At 41.7% G+C, this 15,463-nt stretch overlaps 1 protein-coding gene across 1 annotated transcript in view; it reads left to right on the top strand.

The window, feature by feature from the left end:
* The window catches only part of KDSR (3-ketodihydrosphingosine reductase), a gene marked incomplete in the record, with an annotated part of 318,051 nt that overhangs the window by 239,506 nt on the left and 63,082 nt on the right, over nt 1-15,463 (top strand). The window contains 1 exon segment of the mRNA XM_053714642.1: nt 13,881-13,964. Within this exon segment, the coding sequence (XP_053570617.1) occupies nt 13,881-13,964 (84 nt within the window).

The following is a 15,463-nucleotide window of genomic DNA, read 5'->3' as shown; positions in this document are numbered from 1 at the left end:
GTATTGGTTCCCACAAGTAAGGATGACGCCGTGGACCGGACACACCTATGTTGGAGAAAACAGAATTTATGTTTACCTGATAAATTACTTTCTCCAACGGTGTGTCCGGTCCACGGCCCGCCCTGGTTTTTTAATCAGGTCTGATAATTTATTTTCTTTAACTACAGTCACCACGGTATCATATGGTTTCTCCTATGCAAATATTCCTCCTTAACGTCGGTCGAATGACTGGGGTAGGCGGAGCCTAGGAGGGATCATGTGACCAGCTTTGCTGGGCTCTTTGCCATTTCCTGTTGGGGAAGAGAATATCCCACAAGTAAGGATGACGCCGTGGACCGGACACACCGTTGGAGAAAGTAATTTATCAGGTAAACATAAATTCTGTTTTAAGCTGCAAAAACAAAGTTCAAATAAAATTGGGATTAACATCTCGCAATAATATTGACTTATATTTATGCTGCAAAAGTTTTTTGTACCTATGAATGAGGTTGACGTTAAGTTTTTATTTTAGAGATCCTTTCTGTCTAATTAGGGCTTCTGCGTGCAGAAGTGTCTGAGATTGTGGTACTTGCCATGCGACCATCCTTATCGGGTGTTCCAAATCACAACTTCATTCGAGAACTTGTGGTCCATTTCTTATGTCCTATTCCTTCTTCTCGAAGGAAAGTTTAACTACAGAGTATAGAGTTGTGCCTTGGAGTTCTATCTTCATGCTGCATAGGGATAGACAGATGTTCTCTGTTTGTTATCTTTAGTTGAGGAGTGTCATCTGCTTGGCATAAGAGACAGCGGGACACAAGCCTCCTCAGAATTACGGCTCATTCTATGGGAGCAGTGATGTCTTATTGGGTCTGTAAAATGAGGCCTCTATAGATCAGATTTGTAGGGTGGCTACTTGGTCCTCCTTACATTCTTTTTCCTAAATTTTTAACAAGTTTTTGCTTCTCTTGAAGGGTTTTGCAGGCTGTGGTGCCTTCAGATGGGGGCTGCCTCTCCTTTTGCCCTTCCATTAGCATTCAGTGTCCTCTAGAGCTTGGATATAATTTCCCACAAGTAAGGAATGCAGCTGTGGACTCTCCCTGTATTAAGAAGGAAAACATAAATTATGTTTACCATATAATTTCCTTCTGTACAGGGAGAGTCCACAGCTCCCGCACGTGTTCTCCGATGGGTGGCCCTAAATTTTAATTGTTCTTCTGGCACTTTTTTCACCCTCATATTTCTCCTACTGTTCCTTGTTCCCTCTGCAGAATGACTGGGGGATGAGGGAAGTTGGGGAGGTATTTAAGCCTTTGGCTGGGGTGTCTTTGCCTCCTTCTGGTGGCCAGGTTCAGTATTTCCCTCAAGTAAGGAATGCAGCTGTGGACTCTCCCTGTACAGAAGGAAAGGAAATTATCTGGTAAGCATAATTTGTTTTCATTGTGGTGAGAGTCCATGAGTCATTACTCATGGGATTCAACTCCTGGACACTAGGAGGAGGCAAAAAATCCCAAAGCTCAAAGAGTACTTAATCCTTTCCACCTCTCTAGTATGCTAGTCTTATGTATAGCCTAAAAAGGAGAAGTAGAAAGGTAGGAAAGGACAAAGCAGGGAAATTGATGTGCAAACTAGAACTGCCACCAGAAACAAATGTAATTAGATACATTTACAAAATGGGTGGGTCGTGGACTCTCACCACCATGCAAAAAATGTATTTATCGGGTAAGCATAAATTTTGTTTTCTTTAAGGCGTGAGAGTCCACAAAACATTACTCCTGGGAACTAATACCCAAGCAGTGTTGTCCATAAGTAATTTGGGCAGCATAAAAAATGTTTGAAAAGGCAAGTACCATATTTCCATTGTTGCCTCAAGGACTTAAATACCAAAAGTCGTGTCAGATGAAGAAAAACATAAATTATGTTTACCTGATAATTTCCTTTTCTTCTGATGGAAAGTGTCCACAGCTGCATTCATTACTTTTGGGAATTAAGAACCTGGCCACTAGGAGGAGGCAAAGACACCCCAGCCAAAGACTTAAATACTCCTCCCACTCCCCTCATCCCCCAGTCATTCTGCTGAGGAACAAGGAACAGTAGAAGAAATATCAGGGTGAAAGGTGCCAGAAGAATAATGACGCTCCACATAAAATTACGGGTGGGGAGCTGTGGACCCTTTCCATCAGAAGAAAAGGAAATTATCAGGTAAGCATAATTTATGTTTTTCTTCTTAAATGGAAAGAGTCCACAGCTGCATTCATTACTTTTGGGAAAAACAATACCCAAGCTATAGAGGACACTGAACGCCAAGACGGGAGGGTACAATAGGCGGCCCATACTGAGGGCACCAGGCCTGAACCTCTACCCAATAAAAAAAAAACCTTTGTCCGAAGCTGAAAACATTTTTAGAGGAAAAGCCCCAAAGACACTGACTCAGTCAGTCCAGAAGCCAAACTAGAGACCGCAAACGGACTCGACTGAGCCAACAGTCCTCCAGGAGACACCGTCGACCAACAGACGGTCCCCCACAGATGAAGGGAGCGAAACCAGTTGAAACCCCCAAGGGGACAAGGCAAAGGAGAACCAAGGAATCCAAAAGGTCCCCTAATACAAAAAAGAACACCTCCAAGAGTGAGCCCAGCTCACAGAGACCCAAAGGGGCTCAAACAAGGGAAAGAGGCCACGCCTATAGCAAGCGAAACCCGGGATAAGACCGGGCATAGAGACAGAAAAGACGTCTCTCCAACATCCTGCAAGCACGGAATGCAACTGAAGAGGCAAAGTCCTCCCAGCGTCTGACCATAGAATACCAAAGCATTCGCCATGAAAAAGTGTGTAATACACCCAGGTGAAAAACCCCAAGGTTGAGAACACAGAGTCCCTAACAGGACGACACAGAGGGTACTTGCGAGGAGGAAGAAGCAGTAATGCAAGAAACGGACTGCAAGAGCAACCCCCACACAGAGGGCACGCTCCAGGCAACCTAAGTAGCCGGACCTACACACAGGTCCCTAAAAAGGGGAACACAAAACCTCAACCGAGGCCCCCCGAGAGGGGGAGTATACCCTCAGAACCTGAAGGAAGAGTAAGCCCTCTTCTGAAATCAATGGAGCAAGTTGAAAGGAAAATCTTAACCTGAATGCAGCGCCTCAGACCGCTTGGCCATCCTGACCTGCAGACTCACAAGAACTACAAGAACAACCTGACTCTGAAAACATACAACAAGGCCATAGACCTAAGGATCTATCAAAATAAAGGCCCAACAAGTCTGACTTGCAGCCAGCAAGACCCCAGGGGGAACCAATCCCACCTTTCCGCCTCCCATCCAGGAGAAGCCCCAAGCAAGGACTCTATATCTATAGGGAGGAGAATATCCCCTAAAGGATGATGCCGGAAGGGCAACAACTGTCCTCAAGGCCCGAATCACCGGCTAATAGGAAGAGAAATTCCCAACACAGATGTCCTTAAAAAAGACCCCCCTACAAGTAGCTTGCCAAGCAGAGGCACAGCCAACCCATTCACCTGCAGAGCAGGGAATCCACGGGAACACTGGCAAGCTGACCAGGGGAATGAAACCCTGAGGCGCACCAGAAATTGGGCATCCAGCGCCAGCAGCTGGGTATGAACCAACAACCCTTGAGGCGCAAGCCACACAGCTAACCACCATTTAAACTTCTGCATTGGAAGGCTTGCTGACACCAGAAGCAAACGTCAGACCAGAAAGCAGGAGCTTTGCCTGGGTTCAAACCCACAACCTTCTGCTTCGGGAGCTGTGGAGCTAAACACTTAGCCACTTATCCCTTTGATGACATGGGCTACTCTGTGGCAAAGAGTAAAAATACTCAGAAAATTTGGCCAACCATGACTAGTTTAGGTAGATGGACCAAGGACATAGCCCAAGTTCCCACTACCGTGGAACACCCTGACCAGCCCTGAGATCCAAGATTCCAAAACCACCCAAGACTGGGTCAGGAAAAAGGCCAAGCAAAGCTTCAGCAACCGGAAGTCTCAGGGAGAAGAACAGGTCTGGGCACCTAATATTTCAGGCAAACCTTACCCTAGAACTAAACACCCCAGCTGACCAAAAAGCCAGACACAAGGGATATTGATGCATATCCAGTAAATCCAGATAGCAATAAGAACTCGAAAGCCCCGACCAAAGGAAGGAATCACCCATAGCTAAAGTCCAATGCTCCAAGGAGCAAGGCTAGAAGTCTTATGAAGATACTTCTCAGAGCCTCAGGACAACCAAGGGATACCTCAAGGTAAAAAAAAAATCCTACTAGCAGGACTAGTCTCCCTATCACCTCCGCACAAGCAGAGGACACAAGGAAGAGAAAGGCACTAAGCCTACCCAGCTCTGGAAAAACCTGCGCTAAGCAAAGTCCCCGCAGGGAAACAACCATCACCCGGACACAGATCCCTAAAAGGAGATCCAACTCACCCGGAGACAATGAAAGAAGACCCAAAGGTCTCTTATAACTCAGACAGACAGTGCATGTCAAAGAGTAAGAGCTGTATCTAGATACACTATAAACAGCCTACGCGTACACCTGCTAGGTGTCAAGTGCTGCAACAGGTTTCAAACTGCAAACCTTCCGCATGCTAGACAGCTATCCTGTACAAGCTGTTGGACCAAGCCCAAAAGGACAAATCCAGAGGCCTAAAAATGAAGGCCAAACCGCTCAACTACGGTAAGGGGCGTTAAGCCCTCCAACCCTCCACCACATGGGGAGGAAAACTCTAAGTTCTGATTAAATCAGATGTCAGAGTGACGCAGCGGAAAAACTCCCCTGCCTGGCCATCTATGAAAATCCCCGTATCTGGTAACGATAGGATCATTCAATAACTGAAAAATATATCTGAGCAATACTCGAAGGCGCGCAATCCTGTAACGAAAGGCACAACACTCCGGGACAGTTACACCCGTGGGTAACTGTAGAGGCCCTCCCCAAGGCGGAAGGCCCGGGACAATAGCGCACAAGCACATTCTCAATAGAAACGTCTTGACTCTGCAGAGGAACAATCGCCAACATTATGTGGAAGCAAAAACGTACTGCAGCCTTCGGGGGGAACATGCCACCCTGCATGGAGGAATCGGAAACTGGGTTTCCCGCATGTGTAGAAGTATGAATTGGTAGGGAACTCGCCTCTCGAAGGACAGGACCCCCAGAGGCGACTGGCTCAGCAGTCCCTTGATTCCCCGAGCCCGAGAAACCAGGCGCTCTGAAATGGCATACCGAACAAAACTGGTTGACATGTGTCGAGGCCAAACCGGATTCGTCACTGGACACAGAATCAGAATCTGAAATCAAAATAGTCTCAGTATCAGAATCCTCTGTAACTAAATCTGAAACGAGCACAGTCTCAGCATCAGAATCCCCCATAACTGGAAATATCAATATGGACTAAAGTATGAAAACAAAAACGGCACCTGACACCCACAATGGCTGGGGCACTCACCACCTCCTATGACGAGACCCCTTCAGACTAGAATATCTCCTTTGCCACACGGTCAGGAATGCGGAAATGGGGAACGGAACCACACCCGAACACAAGGTGAACCGAATAGTCCAAAAAAGCGTGCCCAACCAAAAGGCCGTGTCACTTCCAAAGGCCTCAGAGTTCCAACCACGAGCCCATAAACATCACACATAAGCAGGTTGAATCACATAACAAACAGGATTATAAACCCCCCTGTTCAATAACCCTCCTCAGGAGATATTAACCCTCGATTCCAAGATACTAACAGAGACTCACTAAGACACTTATGTCATATAGTTAGACCCGCAAAGGTGTGTAACCTGTTGGGAAAACATTCACATTACAGTACATTGACGATAAAGTAAAATGAAACGATCTTACCGGAATCTATGCCGTGGAACAGGAATACGGCCTTTCAAGTGTGACAAATAGTGGCATCGCCTCCGCCATGGACGTGAGAGAAGAAAGCAGGCAGCGGAGCGAAGTTAGACAACGCTGATTGCTTGAGGAGCTGTTAATGAGTCGGGATGGTTTCGCAGAAAGACTCTCCCTGCATCTCCGGACTCTAACTTTCATCCAAGCCCTCACTGAGAGACTGACAGGACTACTTAAAACTCCTGTCCTATGCTGACTCCTGTCCCATGCCGAAGAGTACTACCGTCCATAAGAGACAAAAAACAAAAATTTTAAAATTCTGACACGTCTCTGACAACCTCCTGGGACGGAAGGCAAAGAATGAGTGGGAAGAGTATTTAAGCCTTTGGCTGGGGTGTCTTTGCCTCCTCCTGGTGGCCAGGTTCTTAATTCCCAAAAGTAATGAATGCAGCTGTGGACTCTTTCCATTTAAGAAGAAAAACATTAAAGTGGTAGAATTTTTAGTAAGGATGACCATGTTGCTGCCTTGCCAATTTTGAAAGCCCAGAAAGTGCAAATTTATCAAGTCGAATCTTATCTAGTCGAATGAGCTGTAATGCGTTATAGGGGAAACTTTACTGCCTTATAAATCAAGAGTTTTAGTGATGAAGCTAAAGTAATGGTTGTGGCCTTCTAACCCTTACATGGACCGGAGAAATGAATGAATAAATTAGAGGATTGTCTAAAATCCTTTGTAGCCTGGAATAGAATTTTAAGGCTCTCACTACAACTAAATTATGTAAGAGCCTTTTATTTTAATTCTGTGGCTTAGGACATAGAGACCCAGTTTAGAAAAAAATAGATTTTTTTTCTTTATTTTTTTTTCTGTAGTGTAGCTCCCCCACCCTCTCCCACATCCCTTAGATCCTTTTTTTTATCCACCCCCCCCCCCTTTTCCCCCTTATTACCATAAACTTTTTCTGTAGTGTAGCGGTTCCCACCTGCTCCCTCCGCGTGCACGCGACCCTGCCCCCTTCTAACTGAAAGAAGCCATCGATGGCCGCCCACCCGCCTCCCACGTCGGCTCCCACCCACCAACAATTGCGGCCATCGATGTCCGGTGCAGAGAGGGCCACAGAGTGGCTCTCTCTGCATTGGAGGGGTAAAAAATGTTATTGCAGGATGCCTGCAATAACCGGAAAGCGGATCGCTTCCACCGCTTTCCAAGACCAAGGACGTACGCTGTACGTCCTCGGTCGTTAAGTGTATTTTTTTTGAGGACGTACGGCGTACGTCCTTTGTCCTTAAGGGGTTAAAGAGCTAGCAGATAACCTTTTTTTTTAGCTAAACCTCCTTGTAAAAATGGAAGAAATCCTCAAAGGATGCCAATTAGAACCTTTTTTCTTACATCAAGAAAAGAAAACTTTCCATACTTTGTGATGGATCTTCCTCGTGACAGAAGGTTGTGACGTAGAGGAAGAGACCATGGAGGAAAGATGGACATAGGTAATAGGGCCGCAAACCAAGTTTTGCTTAGACAATCTGGAGCAATCAGAATCACTGACAAGAGCTACTGCTTGATTTGAGCAGAACAGATGGTGGAAAGATATATGCAAGACCAAGGAGCTACTAGAGCATCTACAAACTCTGCCTGAGGATCCCTGAATCTCGCAAAGTATAAGGTAAGCAAGTCTCCTTTTTAGAAGAGGCAAGTTATGAAGAGCACTGAATATTGCACAGAGTTACAGTACCTTTATTAATAACCTTGCCTCCTGAGGATACCAAACTCCCTGTGCTCTCCTGGGCCCCCATACTGCAACCTAACCTGAGTGACCTGTGGACTTATTCTCCAAGTTGGCCGTTCAAAAGATGCCCCCAGAGAAATGGACTTGTGATCTATCCATCAAAAGGATACTTTTGGAAAACGGATTGTAATCCTTAAAACATTGACTTAACATGCAAAGTTGAAGTGGTGTCATGTAAAATTAAGCAAATGGGTTGGCATCTGCTGCTGCTGCAATCATCAGACCTAACACTTCCATGCAAAGAGCTACCATAGGGTTGGAAATTGACTGTAGTTTGGCACTAGTTGTCTAACTTTATTCACCTCTGATTTGTGTGACAATCTCATTAAGATTGAGTCTAACTCCCATGAAAGAAACTCTGGTTTTTAAGACAGCAATAGCATCACAAATGAAGGCATTAGCTGACCTAATAAGTTTCAAACAATGTTGAAAATAATCCTCTATAGCAGTGATTGCGAACCTTGGCACTCCAGATGTTTCAGAACTACATTTTCCATTATGCTTTACTGGACTTTAGAGTGCCTAAGCATCATGGGAAATGTAGTTCCGAAACAACATATGAAGTGCCAAGGTTCCCCATTACTGCTCTATAGAGTCATCTGAAATCTGATCAGATAAATATAAGGAATATTAGGCATTGACCACTCTTTAGTAATTTTTTCTGCAAATGCATCAAGAATTGGAAAAACCTCTGGGATTTTAGCAGCTGGTTTGAAAATTAGATCCAATTGCTTAATGGACTTTTCCTCAGCAGGTTTAGGGTCTTGAACCCCTGAAGTGGATATAACTTCCTTTTAGTAGGTGTTCAAGTTTGAATATGAGGATGAATCTGAGTCTTGCCTGATCATCAGAAATATATTTATCTTCCTTCAGTAGATAAATCTAAGGTGTCAGAAGCTCTTAATCTGATTTGACTTTACGAGATTCAGAAAGTTGCTTAAAATTGCATGCTCTATCTGAATCATTAAAGAAAATATTTGCTTTTAGTATCCCTTTAAGTTCTACATCAATAAGATTATTTGATATGTTTTTATGTCTAGAGTAAGTGATATACATTTAAACAATAATGCGTCAGATTACAAGTGCAGCGCTATTTATTACTTTCACAAGAGCGCTAATTCTGCTACAAGTAAACCTTTTGGATGTGTTGGGGTTATCGCTCTTGTACTAACCCAATGCGTGCAAAAAGCCGAACTTAGAATATTGTGCGCGCCATATGAATATTTCACATTCAATGTTCTTTACATTGAAAAATATGTTCTATTTATTCATAAATACGTTTCTACATATATCTGATGGTATTTTGGAGATATATATATATATAATACATAGCCGGTAGCCCAGCACTCCTTCCACACAGGTGTCCCGGATGCTGTCCTCATATGAGTATGTAGAAATGTCTAAATGTAGGAGCGCACTCACAGGACTTGTATTGAAGTACAAAACAGTGAAATTTTATTTCCAAATAAGTTTCACATTAATTTAAAATGTCGACGTTTCGACCCATTTGTGGGCCTTCTTCAAGACAATTTATAATTATTGTAATGCAGCATACATTTCTCTCAAACGGCATGTAAACCGGACTCCCAACAGAGCAGCGTTATCGATACTCTGTGAAAAGCATTACTGGGCTAAAAGAAGCTGAACCCAGCTGGTAAATCGCCATAGAACAGGCTAACAATGGTATTGAGCCGGTTCGTTCCTGTGAGTGTGCTTCTCTTTGTGTGTATTTAGTCTCCCTATGGGAAAAAGGGGAAACCAGATGTGGACTCCTTGCTCAGTGTGCTTAGAGGAATATGGCTACACCTCACTGATGAGGCCCAATGAAGGCCGAAAAACGACCGTCTGGGGTTGCTGTGTTCCTTGTTCAGAGAGGAATTGCCTGGTATTTCGGCGCTGGACTGACCGTAATAGGCGGGATCAGACTGATATGCTACAGGAAAGTTCTTCTCTGTGATAAGCATTTATGGGCTAAAAGAAGCTTCACCCAGATGGTAAATCGCCATAGAACAGGCTAACAATAGTATTGATCCAGTTGTTCGTTCCTGTGAGTGTGCTTCTCTCTGTGTGTATTTAGTCTCCCTATGGGAAAAAGGGGAAACCAGACGTGGACTCCTTGCTCAGTGTGCTTAGAGGAATACTGCTACACCTCACTGACGAGGCCCAATGAAGGCCGAAACGATCGTCTGGGGTTGCTGTGTTCCTTGTTCAGAGAGGAATTGCCTGGTATTTCGGCGCTGGACTGACCGTAATAGGCGGGATCAGACTGATATACTACAGGAAAGTTCTACTCTGTGAAAAGCATTGCTGGGCTAAAAGAAGTTGCACCCAGGTGGTAAATCGCCATAGAACAGGCTAACGATGGTATTGAGCTGGTTGTTCGTTCCTGTGAGTGCATTTCTCTCTGTGTGTATTTAGTCTCCCTATGGGAAAAAGGGGGAAACCAGACGTGGACTCCTTGCTCAGTGTGCTTAGAGGAATACTGCTACACCTCACTGACGAGGCCCAATGAAGGCCGAAACGATCGTCTGGGGTTGCTGTGTTCCTTGTTCAGAGAAGAATTGCCTGGTATTTCGGGACACGAAACTGACCATAATAGGCGGGATCAGACTGATATACTACAGGAAAGTTCTACTCTGTGAAAAGCATTACTGGGTTAAAAGAAGCTACACCCAGGTTGTAAATCGCCATAGAACAGGCTAACAATAGTATTGAGCCAGTTGTTCGTTCCTGTGAGTGTGCTTCTGTGTGTGTGTGTGTGTGTGTGTGTGTGTGTGTGTATGTATGTATGTGTGTGTGTGTGTATATATATATATATATATAGATAGATAGATAGATAGATATACAGTGTGTGTATGTATATATATATATATATATATATATATATACATATGTACATCTATATAGATAGATACAGATCTATATATTTTTAGATAGGCTACAATGCACTTATATACAGTCGTATGCAAAGGCTTAGGCACCCCTGACAATTTCCATGTTTTTCATTTATTAATAATTGGGTGTTTGGATCAGCAATTTCATTTTGATCTATCAAATAACGGAAGGACACAGTAATATTTCAGTAGTGAAATGAGGTTTATTGGATTAACAGAAAATGTGCAATATGCATCAAAACGAAATTAGACCAGTGCATAAATTTGGGCACTCCAACAGAAATATTGCATCAATATTTAGTAGAGCCTCCTTTAGCAGAAATAAAAGCCTCTACACGCCTCCTATAGCCTGTAATGAGTGTCTGGATGAAGGTATTTTGGACCATTCCTTCTTGCAAAACATCTCCGGTTTAGTTAGGTTTGATGGTTGCCGAGCATGGACAGCCTGCTTCAAATCACCACACAGATTTTCAATGATATTCAGGTCTCGGAACTGGGATGGCAATTCCAGAACATTGTACTTGTTCCTCTGCATAAATGCCAGAGTAGATTTTGAGCAGTGTTTTGGGTCATTGTCTTGTTGAAATATCCCGCCCAGGCATAACTTCAACTTTGTGACTGATTCCTCAACAATATTCTCAAGTATCTGCTGATATTGAGTGGAATCCATGCAACCCTCAACTTTAACAAGATTCCCAGTACCGGCACTGGTCACACAGCCCCACAGCATGATGGAACATCTACCAAATTTTACTGTGGGTAGCAAGTGTTTGTCTTGGAATGCTGTGTTCTTTTGCCGCCATGCATAACGCCCCTTGTTATGACCAAATAACTCAATCTTTGTTTCATCAGTCCACAGCACCTTCTTCCAAAATGTTTGCATACCTCAAGCGACTCTGTTTGTGGTGTGTGTGCAGAAAAGGCTTCTTCCGCATCACTCTCCCATACAGATTCTCCTTGTGCAAAGTGCGCTGAATTGTTGAACGATGCACAGTGACACCATCTGCAGCAAGATGATGTTGTAGGTCTTTGGAGGTGGTCTGTGGGCTGTTTTTGACCGTTCTCACCATCCTTTGCCTCTCCGATATTTTACTTGGCCTGCCACTTCTGGCCTTAACAAGAACTGTGCCTGTGGTCTTCCATTTCCTCACAGTGGACACTGACATCTTAAATCTCTGTGATTCGCTTTTTGTAGCCTTCCCCTAAACCATAATGTTGAACAATCTTTGATTTTAGGTAATTTGAGAGTTGTTTTGAGTCCCCCAGAACAACAACTTGCAATTGGCCACCTTAAATACCTTTTCTCATGATTGGATGCACCTGTCTATGAAGTTCAAGGCTTAATGGGCTCACCAAACCAATTGTGTGTTTCAATTAATGAGTGCTAGGTAGTTACAGGTATTCAAATCAATAAAATGACAAGGGTGCCCAAATTTATGCACCTGTCTAATTTCAGTTTGATGCATATTGCACATTGTCTGTTAATCCAATAAACCTCATTTCACTACTGAAATATTACTGTGTCCTTCAGTTATTTGATAGATCAAAATGAAATTGCTGATCCAAACACCCAATTATTTATAAATGAAAATCATGGAAATTGTCAGGGGTGCCTAAACGTTTGCATACAACTGTATGTGTGTGTGTTTTTGTGTATGTGTGTGTGTATATGTATGTAATTTTTATTAGATAGTGTTATGAGTAACTGTATTGTGTTTATGTATTTTTCATGTGTTTTGTGACCGTTTTTTGTTTTGCAAAACAGTTGACCACAGCTCTGAGGACGCGCTAACCTGACCAGGGTTAACTTCAATTGCACTCAAGCGATCGAGTTTACTTTCAACTTGTAATATGAGTGCAATTTAACTTTCGCGAAAACGCAATATTGATTGCGCACAAACGTTTGCAATCCACTCGTTATCTGGCCCACTATATTTTAAATGTTTTAAAAGTTGGGAGTGTGTAAGGCTAAAAGTATGAATGGATTATTTTGATAAATCCTAATTACATTTTGATGCTTTATTTGCACTTTTAAATGTCAGCTATATGTTTTTGTTTGAAACATTATTGTATGTGTAAATACAGAATTGCTTGTTTTAAAAAAAGAAAACTTTATTTAGGAATCATTAGTGTTCAAACAATAAAAAATACATGTTGGATACACAGATGGGATCAGTATAGAAAGTCCTGTTCCTGTCTTCCCTACCCCTCCCTTTCCCCCCCTTTTCTTTCCCTTCCTCCTTTCCTTTACCCTATAATTTGCTATCAGTTAATATATCTTTGAATATTTGTTTAAAACATCCATTTGACCTTTTTTCTGTTTATTATGTTAAACTGGATTTTATGATGTCATGCTGTGAAATTTGTAAACCCAATAAAAAATTATTGAATCAAAAAATAATACATGTTGGTACAAATTCACACAGTACGTCAAACAGTTTAAATCTTAGGATGCTTATTTATTAATAAGATATTTGATTTCATTGTTTCATTCTAAGATAGCACAGAGCTCTTGTACCAGCGCCCGTGTAGTGCATTACCTAATTCCAAAGTCTATGTAATTTAATAGTAATCCGATAGTAAAAAAAGAGAACAATAAACCAATAACCGCTCTTGGTTTTCCTTGTAGTCTGTAGCCCAAATTGAGTCTAGGGGCGCTACCCCTTAGCTGCTTTTTCAGGAATTAGAAGGGTTTGCTAGTTTCTCTTGCTTAGGGGCTGGAAGATTAATCTAGAAGTAGGCACCCTAAATGATGTGTTCTCTGGTGAAGTCTATTGGGCTATCTCAATGTATCCTTCCTGTTAAAATATTTTATAAATAAATAAATATTGCATGGTCTCTTTTCTTGCTTTGTTTTTATATTGTTTCGATGTATGCCATGAATTTCATCATAATTTTTTTTAATCATTTTTAACTATAGCAATCCTTACTTAAAGTAAATTTTAAGTATAGCAATCCTTATCCCAGGGGTAGTGAATTTATGGCATGAGTGCCCAAGGTGGTTGCTCATAATAGATTTGCAGACCTCTGAACTACCACCACACTGCTTGTTTTTTCCAACAATTGCAGTACTTAATACACTCTTCTTCTTATCAATCCATCATTATATATAAACAATTAAACTTTAATTGTTGATATATGTTATGAACTTGGAAGAAAAATTGGGTACTTGAGGATTCTATAGAAGAATATCCCCATTTTAGTGCTTTACAAGGTATACCACTCCTGGCTATCCATTCAATGCATTAAATAACATTTGTTTTTAGGTAACCTTGACAAATCTAAAACTTTCAGTCTTTTTTAGAATATAGAATGAATTTCACTTTCCTCCTCATATGTTTGACATGGTCTTTAATTGTTCACACAGGTAAAGCCTTATAACGTTTATGTGACAGTTGCATATCCCCCTGATACTGATACTCCAGGGTTTGCTGAAGAAAACAAATCAAAGGTACAGTTATACTTTTTTTTTTTTTAAAAAACAACTTTATTGTATTTTCAAAGTCACACAAAAAACAATAGCAAAGCTTGTTGGATGTCTTCCTTTCATAATAGTATACATATAATAATTCCAGAATCATTTATAGCTTTTTTTAAAACATTTATACAGAATATAAGACAAAAAACAACAAAGACAAAAAAAAGTACTGGCACTCTAATAACGATGAAGATAGTCATCCGACTAATATGTATATAAACACTGATCAAGTAGTTAGGGTCAGCTCTAAAAATGTATACTTATCTCCCCTGACTTTGTCATCCGCATTGAACTTTCCCTATTTAGAAAATATTCTTAAATGTAGTTGTAAGGGATTTTTAAATAGAAATGTGACTATGAGAGTGAGGCCTAGATCGGAGGACAGCCCAAAGAGGCCCCCCATTACTGGCTTGGGGGCACCTATAGGTCTCTCTGATTTCCAGAGTCTATATATGCAATTGACCAACTCCAGATATCTGAATATTCTTCTCTTTTATCCAATAGGATGGCAGAGAGGATAGCCAGTTCATGGAAAAGTTTTTATTTTGTTAATAATTGCAGAAAAAGTTGTGATTACGGATTACCAAAACTTCTTTATAGACTAGGAAACATTTTTAAAATAATTATGTAGAAGAACCTGTGAAGGAGTTAGAGTAATTGATGTGCCCAGTATTGCACTCAGTATGTCAGACGTTTCTTGTCAGATCTTAGGAACTTTGAAACAGGTCCACCACATATGAATGTAGGTGCTTGTTCACCACAGTCTTGATAACATAAGGTTTCTTTATTAGAATCATTAAAATATAATCTAGAAGGGCTAAGGTACCATCTAAATGATACTAGTTATTTTCTTGAAGGTTTGCACAAACCGCGAACGGGGTACCTCATTTAATTGTGGAAATCCACATAGGTAAGGGCATCTCAGAGGAGATGTCAGATTCCCATGTAATCATATATTTAGCTTTGGAAACAGTATTAAGATAATTCAAGTATGGGTATAAGCCATAAGATTGTTTGTTGGGCTCTAGTGTTTCTTAACAAAGATGATCTAAAAACGTTTTGGTCCCACCTCTCCCCTCTTTCAGGAGATTAGTAACTCTAGATCTTAATTGAAGGTAGTGGTTCCTAACTAGAACGATCTGGCTCGCCCAAATTGCAATATTGGTCAAAGGTTATCACTGACCAATCCTTTATGACCTCTGCTATCTGGCCTGTATGGATGAGTCTATTGTTGAGGGATAACTATTTAAGGGGGTTTGTTCCAGAAAATGTCTCTACTTTCTAAGGTTTTTGGATCAGAGACTATCATAGAAATTGAATGTGTGAAATTGTTACAAATGACTTCCAAGACTGAGGTCTGTGGACCCTGTTGGACCACAAAATCCTATAAATCGGTTGGACCAAAATCATATTTTATTCTAAGTCTACCCATCTAATATGGTCGTCTGAATTATTCAATCATGATATTTGAG

This window comes from Bombina bombina, chromosome 5, assembly GCF_027579735.1.
Source record: "Bombina bombina isolate aBomBom1 chromosome 5, aBomBom1.pri, whole genome shotgun sequence".
Classification (NCBI taxonomy): Eukaryota; Metazoa; Chordata; class Amphibia; order Anura; family Bombinatoridae; genus Bombina; species Bombina bombina.
This window is presented reverse-complemented; position numbering and strand designations above follow the sequence as displayed.